This window comes from Tupaia chinensis, unplaced genomic scaffold (assembly GCF_000334495.1).
Source record: "Tupaia chinensis unplaced genomic scaffold, TupChi_1.0 Scaffold138757_1, whole genome shotgun sequence".
Classification (NCBI taxonomy): Eukaryota; Metazoa; Chordata; class Mammalia; order Scandentia; family Tupaiidae; genus Tupaia; species Tupaia belangeri.
Genome location: NW_006198649.1, coordinates 2924431 through 2943673, shown reverse-complemented (window position 1 = coordinate 2943673; position 19243 = coordinate 2924431). Strand labels below are relative to the sequence as shown.

The 19243-nt window shown below is 35.2% G+C and overlaps 1 protein-coding gene across 1 annotated transcript in view; it reads right to left on the bottom strand.

Annotated features, from left to right (window-relative positions):
* The window catches only part of LRP1B (LDL receptor related protein 1B), a 1871701-nt gene that overhangs the window by 82180 nt on the left and 1770278 nt on the right, over positions 1-19243 (bottom strand). Inside the window, exons 85-87 of the mRNA XM_027765590.1 lie at positions 17465-17638; positions 12944-13069; positions 5877-6041 (exon numbers count right to left, since the gene is read on the bottom strand). Of these exons, the coding sequence (XP_027621391.1) occupies positions 5877-6041; positions 12944-13069; positions 17465-17638 (465 nt within the window). The remainder of the gene's footprint in view (positions 1-5876; positions 6042-12943; positions 13070-17464; positions 17639-19243) is intronic.

The following is a 19243-nucleotide window of genomic DNA, read 5'->3' as shown; positions in this document are numbered from 1 at the left end:
CTTCTTTTCTGGATTCTGGGCCCACATATACATGTCCTGCGTGTTTAAGTCGCTGGGTCTGGGGCTTGAACCAGTCAGTCATGCTGGATCCAGTGTTTTAACCACTAGGCCACAGAGCCTGCCCAGATTTTTTTCCTCTAATTCTTTTTTTTTTTTTTTAGTTTCTTTTTCCCATGAGCAAGAGAGACAAAGAGAGAGAGAGAGAGAGAGAGAGAGAGACAGAAAAAGCCTCCTCAACAGGGTCTTAACACCACGATCAACCCTGAAGCTTTGACCAGTCTCAGATCATGAACATACCTACACCCAGTATGTTTGGGAAGGTTTCCCATTTGGGTCAGCCTCTTAGAGTACTACTTTTTTATCGCTACATTATCAGTTTTATATCTCGTTCTTTTATTTTAAAATATGCAGTGTGGGGATCAGCGGATGGTGTAATGATTACACTGCTGGACTCTCATGTGGCCGAATGTGGTTTACGTCCAGTACTTAGAAGCTCGAGACACATCAGATACGTGTGTGTGCATGCTCAAGATCCCGAGAGGGAAATGGAGAAGGGACTGTAGCATGGTCATTCCCCTTGGGGGATGATTTCTCATCTTCTGTCTCTCTGTCTCTCCAGTGAGTGCACATGCTCTATAGCAAAAATATCTAAAAAAAAAAAAAAAGTACAGTTTGAATATTTTTCCATATGGTTAAATATTCCATAATTACGGTTGTGTTTATTACATAATACTCCCCTTTCAGATAAGCTGTATTTTATATAGTTATTATTTAAATCTGGGCTTTTATCCTTAATAATAACACTATTGAACATTTTTACTTCTAAATTTTGTGCTTTTTTATTATGTGATCCTTGGGGTGTATTTATAAATATGAGGTTATTTAGTCTAAGGACATTTTTAAAGTACAACTGAGTATTTCAGAATTGCTTGCTACAAGGATTACGCCATTCACTTTTTCCTCTGGTGTTTTGAGGATGATGGCTGGTTGATGCCTCTACTTCCTGCTCCCAAACTCTCTGTATGTCCTGAGACTTGTCTTCTGCCATTCTCTCATGCTTGCTGGGTCTTTTTGTTTTGTTCTGGTTTATTTTTCAACTTAATTTTTCAGAGTTATATATTCTGACTGCCTTAACTACCAAGCCACAGAGCCAGCCTCAACTTGTATTTTTCTTTAAACTTAAAAATATCATTAAACATTCCTTATAGTTGTTAAATATTACATAATGCTGAAACTTTCTAAAAATAATGTACTTTCCAGTCAGGAAATTTTCTTTCTAATATGGGCAAGCATGGCCTACTTTTTACAGTGATATCAAATCAAAGTAATTTGTTAAATTATATGCCCTATTTTGTGTTTTTAATTCTAACATCATTAGTTATTCTTTCGTGTTCTTCAAAAACAAGGAGAGCCAAATATTCAGCTTTTAGCACTTCTCAAGTCTATTCGACATCCATGAACACTCAGTTTAATTTCAATGGAAAGCAACCCTCACTTAAATAAAAAGTGGAAAGAAAAACAAAGATAGTTTAAATGCCTTTATCAAGATACTAATTAGGTGACTGTGTACCTTACATCTTACTTACATGTGTGACTTGACAGTCTTCAGTACATATGTTCTGGCAAAGGTCCTGTGATGTTCCAAGGGTATCCAAAAGTTCCTGGCCTTACTTGTCTTAAAGCAAATCTACCATTTGATTTGGAGCAGTTGCCTGGAAAGTAAAATTCTCTCCATCTACTTGTCTTCTATTTTAAGATCACTTCCCTTTGTAGAGAGATATTGATTTTTCTTTTTTCTTTTCACAACAAGGACCCCTTTAATCCTCCTGCCTCATTTTTGGGAACAAACCTTCACTGCCAATGTACACAGCTGTGGTGGCACAGAGAGCTACAATGAGACCATCTACTTTCTTCCTGTTGTGTTCACTTATGAGCAGACCCTAGCTAGGCAGTAGGATAGAACAGATAGCAGAAGGGGAGACATGATAAGCATAGAAAAAGGAAATGGGATTTGAGACCAATCAGCCCACTCCAACCTGAGAGAAACCTACATTCCTCCTTGCCCTTTGTCCCTCCAGACAAAATTAACATCATAACCGGACGGCACATATAAAAAGACAGCTGGAGTCAAAACACAAAAAGATCATCAAAATCAAGCGGGCCACACTTCAGGACAAAGGAAAATCATACCCCCTACGAAAGGATGGAAACGTTAATCACAATTAGGGCTAAAAGGGTGCCATACCAGGATCTTAAATAATGTAAGAATTTTCAGAACTATTAACCACTATTTCTTCATAAAAGCCTATTAAAAACCTGCATGAGGTAGGAGTCAGGAGTCCGCAGAACATAGTGATGGTATAGCCCCAAGATAAAAATCACAAAACTGTGAAGTTGTGAAATGAAGACACAGTAACTCAGCTGTCACTGAACTGTTTGCTCATAGAGAGATTTCAGCCAGTATCTTTATGTGTGTGTGTGATTTTTGTTTTGTAATGAATTATTTTATTTAACCTTATTTACTTATGTTATTTTAATTCGACCAGAGAGAGACAGAGAGAGAGAGAGAAAGTGAGAAAGCAAGCCACCAGTTTCAGGAATCGAACTGTGGTCAGCCACGTGGGAGTCCAGCACCCTTAATTGCCACACCACCTGCTGGCCCCACAGCAGTATCTTAATGAAGGACTTTTTTCCTGATTTCATCACATTCCAGGAAGAAGGTAGTGGTCTTTTATGGCTCAAAGCTTTTAGGCAAAGAGTCTCCTGACCTACTCACTCCAAAATTGGGAAGAATATCCAGATCCATTCAGCATGCGAGCCTTCCAACCACGAGAAAAACACATGTACCCCCTGGGAACAAGCAGGAACAAAGCCCCTCTGACCCAGATAAGAACCCTCACTCCAGCTCCTCCTTCACATCCCACTCAGGACCTGCTTTCTGCCTGAGAGATCTGCTCCACCTTCTCTCTCTTAATAAACTCCACTTGCTTACCTATGTCTGCGTCTCTAATTCTTCGTAAGTTGTGGACAAGAACCCAGGTCTTCCTGCAGACGCTGGGTCTAATCATCTCTGCAACCTCACATTCCCCACGTCACTTATAATATTCAACAGTGGCCAAACTCCCATGGTCACTTCTTAACCTAACCAGTTCTACTTTCATATGTTTTCAAACTTTCCTAAATAGGATCTACTCCTTTGTTTAATTCCAAAATTTAAGAGTGGGAGGAAGTATCTGTATATTTTCCCAAATTTACAAACCTGTTTGCTCCATTCCTTTAAATCAACTATGTATAAAATCCTGAGTCACTTAGATATAAATATTGAAAATCTAAATAAGAGACTCATAAAAGTAAGAGAAAAGAAAAAGAACATGAATATAGGAGAATAAATATACATAAGGGCAAAAAATAATTGCAAACAGAGTTAATTGCATAAATGCCTTAATGGTATTCATGATGCATAAAGACTTTTAAAAATTATTCTCTAATTTCAGTGAGAATGATTGAACAATACTGTACTTTACTTTGATTTCTATTATTTTGCTGAAGGAAAATTTTACCTTAAATACATTCTCCCATGAGCAGGTCATAGAAATGAACTGCATGGACCTTTGTTGATATAATTAATGCCAAAATATTTAATTTTGTATCTTCTATTTTAATATAGCTCATATATTTTACTTTTAGTATTCATTATTACAAAAAAAAACCTTAAGAAATGAAAGAAACTCATTCCTACATGCTAAATTTTAATTATGCCTTTCAGATGTGTGTTTTTAATTAACGGGTGACATTTTCTTTGTTCAATTATTATTATTCTATTTTACTGTTATAAACTTATAAATTTTAATTAAGGCTGCCCCAAACCCTAGTTATATAGTGTCCACATAGGAATTTGCCAAAAGGCTTAACTGTAAGTAAACCAACAATGAATAAATCCATGAATTGCCCACTGGGATTTGTTTAACAAATTAACATTTGTGTGGAGATAATGAGGTTCCACAGTCTATAATACCAAACAATGTTTTTATATAACCACATTTTAAAAAGTGAAAAATGCTTTGTAAATGACTTAATTGGATATCATATTATTATCAATTATTAGGTGCTATAAGTCAGTAAACTACATGGCCATATCGCAGGTTGAATTCATTTGAGAATTCACTTATATTACCAATATAAATTATAATCTTTCCTGAACATGTTACCTATTTAAATTAAGATCTAATAATTTGGGTGCATAGATAAAGTTAATATATTATAGATTTTAAGAATACAGCAATATCTGAATGAATTATTTGAAGAAAACATTGAAAGTTGTGCTATATCTATACACAATTCAAGATCCATTATTAACAGGATAGCAAATTCAATGTTTTGCAGAGATTTGTCCCTGTGGATCCATTGCAGGTTAAATAGATAGCCATAGTTTGGAATTTCAAATGATTTACTTGGCCTAAATATTTCTAGAGATAAATATAACTAAATCATATAGCTATAATGCAGGGATTTTCATTATCTTAATGAGAAAACTAAGTTACCAATTAAATAATAAAATTTCCAAACAACTCATTTGGCATAATAAGAAGAGCATCTTCCCCAAAGGAAATGCAATCTGTGCCACTAAAATACAATCAAACATGGATTTGTCGAACTTGGATTCTAATTTTTATATTCAGTAAAGAACCTATTACTAAAATTCCTCCTACAGCAATAGAATATGGACTAGCTTCTCTTAAACAGAAAAAAATATATATGTGGTCAGACTTCTAGTGCCCTTTCAATTTCAATCAACCTGCTGAATCTTTTACAAAAGTTACTTAGAATACTTTAATTATCAATTAATCAAGGAAAAATATTTATAGATGTAAAAGTACTAAACTTTTATTATTAGACTGCAAATTGGTTTCTCTGAACTCCATTGAAAATTCTTCATGTGATTCTTTCAGTTAGCATTATCCTAAATACTTCAAAGAATAGCATAAGCAGTAGAAGCAGTGAGAACTCCCAGTAAGACAGAAATTAACCATGGAGGGGATGTAAAGATCATATAGACTGATTTTCCATTTAACAAACCAAATTTGCTTCCATGGTAGTAAAATTAAATGTGCATAAATTGCATTCTAATAGTTGCATAATGTCCCTTGCAATGAATACTGAAATTTGCAAATTAATTTTTTATTATCCATTGGGGTTATTTTTTTTTCATAGAAATTATTTTAAATTTAATAGAAGTCAAGAGGAAAATATGTGTCAATGTTCACTTATTTGTTGTAGAGAAAACTTGCAAACAAGGCTATGGCATGAATTAGTAACAATCTCAAGTATACCCTAACATGTAGTAACCTGATTAGTTTAAACCGCATCATATAATACATTATAATGCCAAAAGAGTAGTTATCATTTTAAATGAGAATCAAGATGTTATCGGATGTTCTGGTATAGTTTGCTTACACTTAAAGCTACCCTAATTTTTAATAATAATTGATATTTATTATGAAGGAAACTATTGGTACAATGAAGAAAAAAGCCCCACAGGCTTTGGAGTCAAACATGTATTTCTTAGAAAATTGGCTTTAATCCTTTTGAGTGAGCCAAGGTCAAAATATCTATAAGAACCAAGCTTGTCACATAGTACACACTAAATACATGACCATGACCATTGCTATTGTTAAATTTTGTGACTTCACCTTTGATATACTAAATTTAGAACAAATGCCATTGATTGATTATGTTGAATTGTTCAATTTCTGTTACTGTGTTCCTTGTTCAAATATCAGGCCTTATATTTGTAACATTAAGTATTGTCCTTACATTTTTCATGTATAAGGAAAAGCACAAATGATTTGAATAAAAAGTGACACCTGAATATTTACCCAGAACTGATGGTATGCAAGTGCCTCCATTTTGACAGTAGTTGCTACAGTGGTTGACTTCACATCTTTCTCCAGAATAACTAGGCCAACAGTGACATCTCAAATCACCCTTCTCATTTAAAATGCATCTTCCTCCATTTTCACAAGTCAATTTGCATGAATCATCTGCTTATAAGAAGAAATATACAAATTAGAAAGTCTTTCAGAGGATGATTGAAAAATAATAATTCAAATATAAAAAACTTTAGATTCTGAGATCCTATTTCTTTCATAAAGTAACTACTCCTAAGTACGAAGGTAGAAGAAAATTAAATAGTACCTGTAAAAGAGATTTTAGTTGTTGATGATAAGCATGAATTTTAAATTAACTTGTATTCTTTTTTAAACTTCACACTAAGCACTTCTTATATTTGTTAAATATTGAATAATATAACTAACTACAACTTTATAAAAGTAATGTATTTTCTCCCCCACCCCCTTTTTTTTTAAGAGAGAGATATTTTTTCCTATAGGGTGTGTATATGCGCTGAAGAGACAGATATACAGAAAGCAAGAAATCACACCCCAGGAGGAAGACCATGGATCAATCCCTTCTTCTCCTCACTGTCTCAGGATTTTAGATACTCACACACACATACCCAGCGTGAGTTTTAAGCTGCCGGGTCTGGGATTCAAACCATGGTTGACTACGTGGGAGTTCAGTGACGTAGCCATTATGCCATCTGCTGGTTCCAAAAGTAATATATTTTCTGACCAGGAAATTTTATTTATGATATGGACAAATGTGGCCTACTTTTTAGGAGTGATATTAAATCAAACTTAAAATACAAAACATATTTATAGCAATACATATATACACATTTATATATATAAATCATGTGACCACAGTGCATTTGTGTGTAGGTATATAGATAGATTTTTTTTTTTTGGAGAGGTTTTCGCTATAGGGCGCGTGCATTAGCCAGACAGACAGAGAGAGACATAGAGACAGAAAGCGAGAAGTCACCCCCCAGGGGGGATGGTCACGCCGCAATCTCTTCTCCATTCTCCTCTCGGGATCTTGGGCACGCACGCACAAGCACCCGGCGTGAGTTTTAAGCCACTGGGTCCAGGACGCGAACCGCGGTCGACTATGTGGGAGTCCAGCGACATAGCCATTACGCTAACTGCTGGTTCCCCTATAGATAGATTTTTATGTCATAAAGAAACATTACATGAAGAAATACTCTGTGAGGTCAGTTATTAGCCAAACATAAATGTCCTAAACTGAAAACAATTTGTGTCTACCTTGTACACAAACTATTTTCATATGTAACATTTGTTCTAAATAATTAGGCACAATCTGTGTACTTATTGACATTTTGCTTGAAAATGAGAAACATTGGTCACTCTTCTAGAGTAGCAAAATCATTTTTAACAATATAGCTAATACGAGTCATAATATAGATTGGTTTAGAATTGCTAAACTCCAACATGAAATTGGCAATATAACCAATAACAGTCTTATTCAGCATTATTTACTGATCATCCATAAGTGCACTGATGGTAGAGTTCAAGTGGAAAGCATCAGTGTATATTAAAAGGTGAACGCTGGAGGAACTGAATGAAAGCTACAGTGACTGGCCCCGGATGACAGTGTGACAGACGAACTACAAGAAGTACTCATTGTTGAAGAGAGGACTGAGAGTAAGAGAAGACTCTTGGAGTTTGAACTTTACCCCAAAGGTAAGGTAGAGTCTGAATAGTCAAAGGATTCTAAGAGTGTACTAGCAGAGTTCTGAATGCAAGGAGACTACTAATTAGGATTTTGAGTTAAACACAAAGCAGGATAACTACTAGATTACATGAGATATTTATCTAAAATCTAGTTATGTGGGCTGTGTAAATGTGGACATATGAGGGAATTTCAAAAAATGTTGTGGAAAAAATGGAATTAAAGTATGAATGTCTTTAGGTGCAATTTTTTTTGAAATATATGCATAGTTTTTCATAACACACATTTTTCCAAGAACTTTTCAAAAACCCTTTATATTTTAAGGTAATTGGAAGGTAAAACCATACTAATATTATACAAAGAGAACAAGAAAGCATTCAACATTATTCTGACCAGGAAAACTAAGTAAAGATATAGGAGTACTAAGAAAGGGAGGAGTGGGTTTGTCTTTGAGTATACTAACTTAAAAATGCCAATGCTAATACCAGTAGGAATCGCCAGCAAATAATTATGTACAGAGATTAGACTCACAAGAAGTATCTGGAAGAGAAATAATCTTGTTCGGGATCAGCAGTAAGCGTAATGGCTATGTCGCTGGACTCCCAAGTAGTCGACTGTGGTTCAAGTCCCGGACCCAGTGGCTTGGGCTCACGCCAGGCACGTATGCATGCGTGCCCAAGATCTCAAGAGGAGAATGGAGGAGAAGGGATTGCGGCGTGGCCATCCCCTGGGGGGTGATTCTCGCTTTCTATCTCTCTGTCTCTCACTGTCTTTCTGGTGAGCGCACGTGCCCTATAGCGAAAACCTCTCCAAAGTAAGTAAATAAATAAATAATTTTGTTCACTTAGTTTACCAAACATTTCCAACTCATTTGGTATGGTATATACCAACAGATGTTGAGGGTATGAGCAGTGAAGATAAACACTATGATCTTAGGGTTATTATAGGGGTCTCCTTTCACCTGTAGATATTCTATATATGCAACATAGATATTCAATCCCCTACATGTTGGGGCATGTGAATTTCTATAACATGCTTCATTAAGAAACAGGGATTCAAAATGCTGTCTGATGACAAGTCAGTAGTGTTCATTTTTTCAAAACCTGCAGTAATAGTTCTATAATGAAAAAAATGGCTGCTTTTGTCAATAATTATATCACCCCCCAGAAGCCAAGCTCTAGCAATTATAATCAAGTATAGGAAAGAACAGGTGAACACTTTCCAAAGAATGAGTAATATCTGAATTTCAAATTACTTACATGAAGATTAAAAATATTCAGCATGCTCATCATTTAACAGTAGCAGGTAGAGAAAGGATAGTAATTATAAGGAGTTTAAAAACTTCATCATATCAAATGTTGATGTCAGAAAAAATTGACTTTTATCTACACCAATCAATAATTATGAAATCCACTTATTTATGTTCCTGAAGAAAGTGTTCCAAACTGCCTATTACCAAGGCCCACATTAGTAGGGGCCAAAGGTGAATATATTTTAACACTCAAATTTTTTTTTATTATTTTCTTAAATTACAAGAATAAGCTTTTAGAAATGTCTGGAATCGTACCTTGAAGCAGAGGTGAAATACCATGGCAAAGATCCAAAATAGTTTTAGATCTTGGAAATGTGGAAATGTACATTTAGATAAGTAATTGTTCTTTCAAAATAAAATAATATAATGTGGTGATTTTTGTTTGTTTGTTTGTGTGTTTGTCAGAGGGCACATGATCTCACTGGAACGAGATGAAGAGACAGAAGGAAAACAAGAAAGTATCTTCCTCATGGGGCATGGTCATAACACAATCTTTTCTCCTACATTTCTCTCTCCTTTCAAGATTTTGGGCAAGTGTGCACATGTGCCCAGAATGTTTTTCAAGCCACTGGGGCTGGGAGTCTAACCACATAACTATGTGGGATCCAGGTGACATAATCACCAGGCCATGGGTTGGTCCTAATTTGATAATTTAATCTAGCAAAAACTTGCTACATTTTCTTACCTTCTTCACAGATTATTTTAGACTGATATGTGACAGATTATTTCAGAGTAATCTAAGGCATTATGTTAAGCTTTTTATATATGTTATTTGTAGTATTTCCAGTAACTCTGGAAATTAGTACTGTAAGTGGTACGGAAGCACTTTGGTGTTGAGCAATAGTGAAGAGAGTGGATCACCTAGATTCACGTTGGGTGGCCATCATTTATTAAGCAATGTTAATCATTCGAGTGAGACTTTCAATGCCCCAGTTTTCTCAACTTCAAAATGAGGGTGTTCGAGCCTTGGCAGTGCAGGCAGTAGTGTACTGTACTGTAGTGTGGGAAGCCACAAGGTCAACTATGGGTTTGGATCTTCAGTGGACCTGAAACATACCAGGTGCACTATATATTTGAGATTCTTAGAAGCAGAAGGGCTGGGGAAAGGAGATTGTAGCATGATAAGTCCCTGTTGAGGGTGCCTGTCTCTCTCTCTCTCTCATAAAATAAATATACTTTTTAAAATGTGGAAATTGGAGCCAGCAGGGGGCATGGTGGTTGAGGCACTGAACTCCCACATAACAGATCGTGTTCAAGTCCCAGACCTGATGGCTTGCTTCCTCACTTTTTCTCTCTCTCTCTCAGTCTTTCTTTCTCTTGGGTAAGCACACATGCCCTGTAGTAAATTCAATAATATTAACAACAACAATAATAAATAAAATTAAGTAAATAATAAAATTTTTAAAATGGGGAAATTATAGTGTCATGTTTTGTGGGTTTTGTGAAGATTAAGTGAAATTATATTGAGCCACCAGAAAAGTCATGACATTTTTCTATGCAAAAACACATCATAACTTTTCCCATGACCCAATACATACATATATATACAATATATATTTATGCCTTCATCATGAGTCCTCACAATTTTATTATTATTATCACTTGTAGTAGTAAATAGTATTTATTGCTATATTCAACTGTACACAGTGGGAACTGAGGCCAAGCAAGACAAGTGTAGAGTCCTAAGTCAAAAAAGTTACTTAAAGGATAGATCTTGACCTGATCCAAAACTGTACCTCTGCACCGTCCCACACTACGTGTTTCAATAGTATTTGTTGAGTTTGGTTTGTCATACAATTCGGACTAATCCAAAAGGGAAAAAAAAAGTACCTGTTTTAGAAAGAAAAACAAAACTTTCTGAAACTTGAGTATAAAAATGTTCTCTAACATCTGAGCATGTGTAAAAGTCACATGGGTAGCATTATTATCGTATCCCACACAGAATTCTGTGTCCCTCTCAGGTGTCTTTTCTATCCAAACAATAGTATAAGCAGACATGGTAGAAAACAGGCACCTGTTAGGGCATTTTTATGGGTGCACATGGGACCACTGAAGATGTGGTGTTTTATTTCATCAAGAAAGGAATTGTTCACATTTTAAAGAATCTATTTCTGAGAGATTAAGTAGAATAAATGCCCACCACTGAGTTTATCTCCACAAGCCTGTTAACAGCAAATGAGAAAGTAGCACCGATAATGTTTGAAATGCTCATTTAATTCTCTTTGTACCCATCACACCTTAGATCATAGTTCCTCTGGTTGGGAAGAGAATTAGTTAAAGAGAAGAGGCTATCCTGGTACCAGTGACAACACTCCCTTTTCAGTAACTGGCACTAAAGTGCCTTCTCTCTTTAATACCGATCACAAATTCACATATGCTAAGAACTTTCCAACTTTACCACTCACAACCGCACTTTGTCATGTTATAACACTAAATATAATGAATGACATTATTTTCTTTACATGTCGTGTTTCCACATCTTTTAGGACAGTTCTTAGTCTCAGTGTCCTCCTCTCTCATTTCCACTTAAACCGAGTCCAATCTTTTCAAAGACCCTGTGTCTTTCTAGGACATTCTGATTCTCTAATTGCACAATCGTCTGAGTCTTATAATAGTTTTGACTATCTCTCGCCTATGATTTGTATCACTATTTAGCTTTATTTGTTGTGACTTCTGTCATTTATAATTTCAACTTTCAACTTCTTCAGCTTTGCAAACCCAATGCTTACAGAATATATTCAAAATAAAAAGTTATGGTAGTTTTAGACATTGAGTACCCAGTGTGTTGGGGGAACAAGTCCTTCAGTGGCATATAAAAATGACAGAATGGAGATCTGGACTGAGGGCAAAGACACTGTGTTCAGTGGAGGAGTTCATCCTAACACAGGAAGATACAACTAGATAGGAAACCCTGCTATGAAGCGATCCTGTTTGTATTTCACTAGGAAATGTTGACTGTGATTCTCAGCTGATTTGGGAACACTGTGATTTGGGGACATCAAAGGAGTAAGTGTGGATTTTCTTTTATCTTATGAGTAATGTCCCTACACAGTTAATGTCTTGAATACTGCATGAGAAAACTTATTTTCAGTCTTTGTGGATTTTCAAGAAATAGTTCTCTTTTCCCTTTCCCAAAGAACCATTTTATTTTTTATTTTAGTTTTATTATGTTATTGATTGAGTGCTATTTAATACTTAGAACCTGAAAAGACGTTTCAATTTTTTATTCTTCCTTCCAGCCACTAACTTCTAGATTTTAAACTACGTAACTGAATCTTATTTTTGTTTCCAAATTAGTTCTTAGTTTCTAATTCGAAGTTATGCTTTGCTTGTAAGCTCTCAAATTTTATGATTAGTAGTAATAGCAGTAGTATTTATTATAAATTAATTTCACACAGAGAAACAGACAGACTCTAAATTACACTTCAGTGTCTAAATTAGTGTTTGGCACACATGAAGTATTCAAATTAAACTCGTGGAACAAATAAATACATCTGGGAGTTGATGTATTTATAGCAGGATGGTATTCTCAAAAATACTACGGTCAGTTCCCAGCAGGTGGCATAGTGGTTAAGGTATTGTACTCCCATGTGGTCAACCATGGTTCAAGTCCTGGGCACATGAGCATGTGGCCCAAAATCCCTAGAGGAGAATGGATTGCAGGGTGATTTCTCACTTTATCTCTTTCTGTCTCTCCAGTGAGCACACTCTCTTATAGCAAAAATCTCTCCAAAAGAAAAAATTTCTGTCTTCTCTAGTACTATATATATATATATATAATCTTTTTATTCTGTATGTGACTTCAAAGTTCATCTATTGCTAAATGTATGTTAAGGGTTCAATGTTGCTTTGTGTAGAAATGCAGAATAAATTAAGAGGATATCTTCAACCGAAAGAATAGTTTATGTAAATATTCAAGAACCATTGATATGAAGGCAGCTAAATTGATGATGGAGCAAGTAAATCTGCTCAGTTTCAATAGTTACACACACTTACCACATGGATTAACTCATTCTTTACAGAATAATTAAGTACACCTACCTAACATGCTGTCATCATTGCAGGTGCCATTAATCAAATCTTTTCCTTCTGGGCACACGCAGGTGGCCCCAGAAGGATTCAGCAAGCAGAGGAATTCACATGCTAAATCTAAGCATGGATTGGGCACTGATCAAAGGAAAACAAAGAAATGTATTAGTATTGCTATCATAGGCTTTAAAAATACAGAATTCAGTAAAGTGAAACGATGAGTAAGCAATACTGGAAAGCAATCACATCACATTTCTCCTGGGAATATCTCATTTCAATGTTTCCATTCTGCTACACAGGTAAATACTACCCAACATGCATTATTAGGTGGATATTTGCCCTAAATAGACTTTGAAAAGGAGAGAAGACATTATTCAGTTATGTCCTGTGTCACTCTTTCTTGTGACTAATCAATTGTGAAAGAGTTCATCTAAGATACTGAAGTGTAGTTTGGGCCTATAGCTACAAGTAAAGGCAATGGAAGTATTCAATGATCTAACCATCATTATAGATCTTTACAGGACTATATAATACACAGAAACGACAACTCCCTAGCATTTACAGAGGTTTAAAATCAATATGTATTTCTCAGTTAAAACACACAAAGCAAAATGACTGTTTTTCCCTCCCCCCAGATGAACATGCTTAACATGATTTCCTTTCCATCAGGTAGAGGTTTGAATGCATATGTAAATGTGCGCCATTTTTATTTTGGTCTAAATTTCTATCTAATCCGCCTCATTTATAGTCATAGGTGGCCAGAGATTATTTCATTAGAATGAAACAAAAGAGGCTTAGGTAGTTGAAATGGTGACTATGAGAATGGACTTCTGGCCATCTTCATGCCCTAATGGTTAAAGGAGTTGTATGCCAAATGGTGAACACAGTGCAAATCCTGGACCTGGCTGCTTAAAAAACACACCAGCAGGCAGGAGAATGTGCATGCCTGAAATTATGACAGCATACAGAAATGGAGAAGTGATTGTGGTGACCATGCTCTACTAAGGGGTGCTTTCTCCCTCTCCCTCTCTATCTTTCTTTTTTTTCTCTAGTGAGGGAATAGACGCTCTGGCAAATTAGAACAAAAAAGAAGAAATAAAAAGATTTCTTTCTCAAGAATCAGTATTCAAATATCCATTACATTCATGGTATAGTCTTATTTTTATGGAAGTAATAATTTTGACTATGAATATGAATAACACAAAATAGAGCTAGAAGATACACATCATATTAATACTGGAACCATATGGATCAGATCATGAGTAAATAACAACAAAACTTTGAATGAAATTTCAGGTAGTTTTTGGGGTCCATATTTGGCTGTAATGTTTCCAAAGTGAATTTCAATAAATATCAAATATTGCCATCCCAGAAAATTACATAAAAGGAGGTGAAATCCTTTTTAATTTGCCATAAAGAATTCATCTTAAATAGTTTCTCTAAGACTGAATTGATTCATAAAAAAAAATTTACTTGAATTTTAGCCATTAATTTTTAACTTTGTTCATCAATGTTTTTGACAGCCATTTTTGAAACATGTTTCTCAAGATATTACCTCAATGATTTACCTATTACTTTTCTAAAAAGAGAGTAACAATAACAAATCATAAGCAATAAATTAGAGAAAAAAAAACTCTTGGGAAGAGTTCTCCTTGGATACATTTTTTTTTTTTAATTTGCTAGAGGGAATATGCACTCACCGGAGACAGAAACAGAGGGACAGGGAAAGTGAGAAAGCATCCCTCATAGGGAATAGTTATACCACAATCCTTTCTCCTCCATTTTTCCTTTCAAGATTTTGGGCAGGAAGGCACCACACACACTCAGTGTGTTCATCAAGCTGCCAGGTATTGGACTCAAACCACCCAGTAGGCCATGTGAAATCCAGCTGCCTCAACTACTACACCACTCACTGGCTCACTCCTTGGATATTTATAACTCAAAAAAGTTACCGAGAAAACAAAAATAATCCAGTTAAAATGTGCAATCAATCTGAACAGATAACTCTCTAAGGAAGACATTCAAATGGCTAAGAAACATTAAAAATTATTCAACGTCTCTTATCATAAGACCAATGCAAATCAAAACTACAAGGAGATATAACCTAATCCCAGTCAGAATGATTAAGAAAACAAAAGCTAAAACAAAAAACAAAATGAACAATAACAACAACAACAAAAACAAAAACAAGCAACAAACAAAGAATAACAAGTACTACCAAGTACTGGTACAGTTATGGAGAAAAGGGAGAAGTTGTGGACTACTAGTAAGAGGAATGTACATTAGTACAGCCACTGTGGGGGTTCCTGAGGAATCTAAAAGTAGAATGACCATACGTCCCAGCAATCCCACTATTTGATACAAACCCAAAGGACAGGAGATCACTCTATTGGGGAGGATTATGTACATCTATGTTTCTTGTAGCATGATTTACCATAGCTAAGTCATGGAATCAGCCTAAATGTCCAACAACTGATGAATGGGTAAAAAAAATATATGGTACATATATATCATGGAATACTACATAGTCATAAAGAACAACAAAATCTTGTCATTTGACACAAAGTGGACAAGCTTAGAAGATATAATGCTAGGTAAAATAGGCAGGCTATGAAAGACAAATATGTACACCCACTTAACATATACTGAACATTTGCATTGTATGACAGAATCTTAAGGACTTGAAAGCATTAAAATAGAGGAATGGTAGAAACCAAAGCTATTTGGGGTATAGGGGGTTCATGAGAAAATTTTAATGGAAACAATAATGTATGTAAATAAGGGGAAGATGTTACTGGACAATAAGTCACAGTAGAGTTGAAATAACAATTTGGGGCCATCAGGTGCAGAGGAGGTTCAAGTGAGTGGATCCCATATGGCTGACTCCATGATTTGAGTCTTGGACCAGGAAGCTTGACAACCATGCAAGGTACATTTGCATGTGTGCCAAAATCCTGAGAGAATGGAGATGGGATTACGGCATGTTCATCCCCCAATGGGTGATTTCTCACTTTCTTTTTCTGTCTCTGTCTCTCTCCAGTGAGCACATGTACTCTATGGCAAAAGCTATAAAAAAGGGATAATTTTGGGACCAGAAATTAGCATAATGGCTATGTCGCTGCACTCCCATGTAGTCGACCACGTTTCAAGTCCTGGATCTGGCAGCTTAAACTCACGTTGGGCACGTGTGTGCGCATGCCCAAGATCCTGAGAGGAGAATGCAGGAGAAGGGATTGCAGCATGACCATCCCCTCTGGGGGGTTATTTCTCACTTTCTGTCTCTCTGTCTCTCTCTGTCTTTCTTGCGAGTGCACATGCCCTATAGCAAAAACTTCTCCAAAAGAAGAAAAAATTTAATATATATCTCCTAGGTAAAGTAGTAGAGCAATTAACAAATGTACACAACATAATGCAATGTTTAATGTGAAAGAAAAGAACATGGATATAACCTTAATTTGATTATTGTACACTGTGTCTATGCCTTAAAAAAACTTAGTTCACAAAAATATATATTGATTACATGTAAATGAAAAATAATAATTTTAAAAAGTAAAATAAACAGAGTTCTCCTTGGATTTTTTAAAAAGAATTATTTATTTAATTTTATTAATTCATTTTAATTTGATCAGAGAGAGAGAGAGCAAGCCACCAGGTCCAAAACCTGAACTGTGGCCAGCCATGTGGGAGTGTCCAGAGCCTTAACCACCACACCACCTGCTGGCCCCCATCCTCTGATTTTTTTTTTTGAGAGATTTTTTTCTATAGGGCACGTACACTCTCCAGAAAGACAGAGAGAGACAGAGATAGAAAGTGAGAAATCACCCCCCAGGGGGGAGCGCGGGGGACAGGGGATGACCACACTGCAATCCCTTCTCCGCCATTTTCCTCTCAGAATCTTGGGCACGCACACACAGACACCTGCGTCAATTTAAGCCACTAGGTCTGTGACTTGAACCGTGGTTGACTACATAGAAGTCCAGTGGCATTGCCATTATGCCAACTGGTGGTCCCATCCTCAGATATTTTTAAGGATGGAATATTAATACTATGACAATTGGGCAAGGTTTACCCCATGTTATGACAAAACTGATAGATGCTAGAGAGTTGGCATCTAGTCCATCTCTCTGTCTGAATACTATCATAGCTGCTTGATTATCAATACAAGATATAAAATGACTAATGATAAATTCCCTTACTTGCATGCTTCATCTCTAGAAGCACAAGACTTTATTAAGAATTTTAGAAAAATATAATAATAGATGACTTTCTATAACAAAATTAATTTTAATTCCAAGTTAGTACAACAAATATGGAAAATTTTTATCCTGTTAAGGCAGAAATTGAAGCTTTTGTATTATCTACATCCTGACATTGGTAACTTAAAAAAGTCTGCTGATTTCAAAATTAAAATGACTTAATTTGTTGAGTTAAAAATATTAAAATAGTATATATATTTTAAAATACATTCTTTGAGAAGTATAAGGCGGAAAAAAAGAAACCAATATAGCCACCTTTGCAAAATATTATACTTACAGTCTAATTGTTTATAGCGATGAGATATCAAAACACCTTTTGTCTTATCAACCTCTAAAGCTAGGTATTCTACTGAACCATGACCAAACTTTTGTATTCGAAATACACCATTTTTTGGTCCTGCTCCATATATGTAATCTTCAAAGATATCAATCCTATGTGGATGTAGCAAACCTGAAATTTTAAAAAGATGGAGTTATAAAAGTTGTAATGTATATCCTCATACTTAAAAAAAAAACTAATTTATATCCTAGACCATATAGAAAATTTTAATATTATTCTTTTCAAAACACTTTCAAAATTGGAATATATTTAATATTGGCTGTGAAATTGTGAGAATTCAGTTCTTGGCAGTTGGGATATATAAGTACTAGAACTGTCACTTTGAATATGAAAAAAAATCCATCATCATTTCAATCATCTTCACCGTCACAAAGCATCTGATGTGGGATTATTATATGCAGGGTAATCACCTCTGTCATACATGTGACAAAAGTCTACATGGGCCAGTGCTATTTGTAGTACAAAAACAGATAGTTCACCTAAGTTTTCATTTGTGTTCTGATCAAATTAAATTGTCCTTACTGGTTTACTAGTAAATTATGAGTTAATTTTAAAAAAGTAAAATCCAAAACAAAATTGACATTATTATCATCTATTCTTAAAAAGGGATAAAGAAAGCAAATGGTAAATGGCAATTCTTCTTTTTTTTTTCTTCCTTATTCTTTTTTTTAGTCACAGGGCACATGTGTTCATCAAAGAGAGAGAAAGACAGTGAAAAATAAAGTAAGAAATCAATCTCCCCACGGGGGATGGTTACACCAATCCCTTCTCCTTTGATTTTGGGCATGCATGCACAAGTGCTGGTGTGATTGCCAGGTCCAGTACTCGAACTGCAGTCAGCCATGTGGGACTCCAGAACCCCAACCACCACACCATCTGCTGGCCCCAGCAATCATTCTTATGCCTCCTTTGGCTAAAATTAATAGTGACCGTCATTTGTCACATTTGGTGACTACTATTTTAAGAGAATTTATCAAAAAATAATAACCTAACCTTGGTACTGTAATTGGTAACAAACAAAATGATAGCACTTACATTTGACTAGTTAGCTAGTGGTTATAAAACATTATATCCTTTTTTGTGTTTTGTAATTAAATTTTAAAAATTTGTACTTTAAATTTTTCTTTAATGTTTCTTGAAATAGTAAAATGTCCACCTAAGCTGGAATGAGTAATCTTTATCGTAATCAATTACAGAAATACAAACTTTCCCCCTCATCTAGGGTAACTGATATAAAAAAAAACTCATATGTTAGGCAAAGGAGAATGACTAATTTATTTTTCTTTCAATATCCTTTTTTTATTAAACATCAGGATGCACAGTTACATCAATAAACATGACAAGTACTAAAACTTCAAGTGCATATTATGAACAATTTGTGGTAAGGGAAGGATTTAGAGTAGGGAAGGGAAAGAAATCAGAAGAGAAAATTAGATTCAACAGAATGAACTGAAAGTGTGAAGCACAAAACGGAAGCCAGAAAATGAGTGCGTGAAAAACTAGAGGCAGTCAAAGAGATGGAAATAAAAATGTGTACAGCAACCGAAGATATCAAGTAGATTCCGTGCTCACTAACAACATAGGTAAATTCTTACTTATTTATTTATTTTTTACATATTGTTTTTTCAGTGGAGAGAAAGCAGGGTGAAAACACCATTTTGGATGAGGATGTCCTTCAGCAGTAATAATTGTTGCTATGATATTTATACATAATAA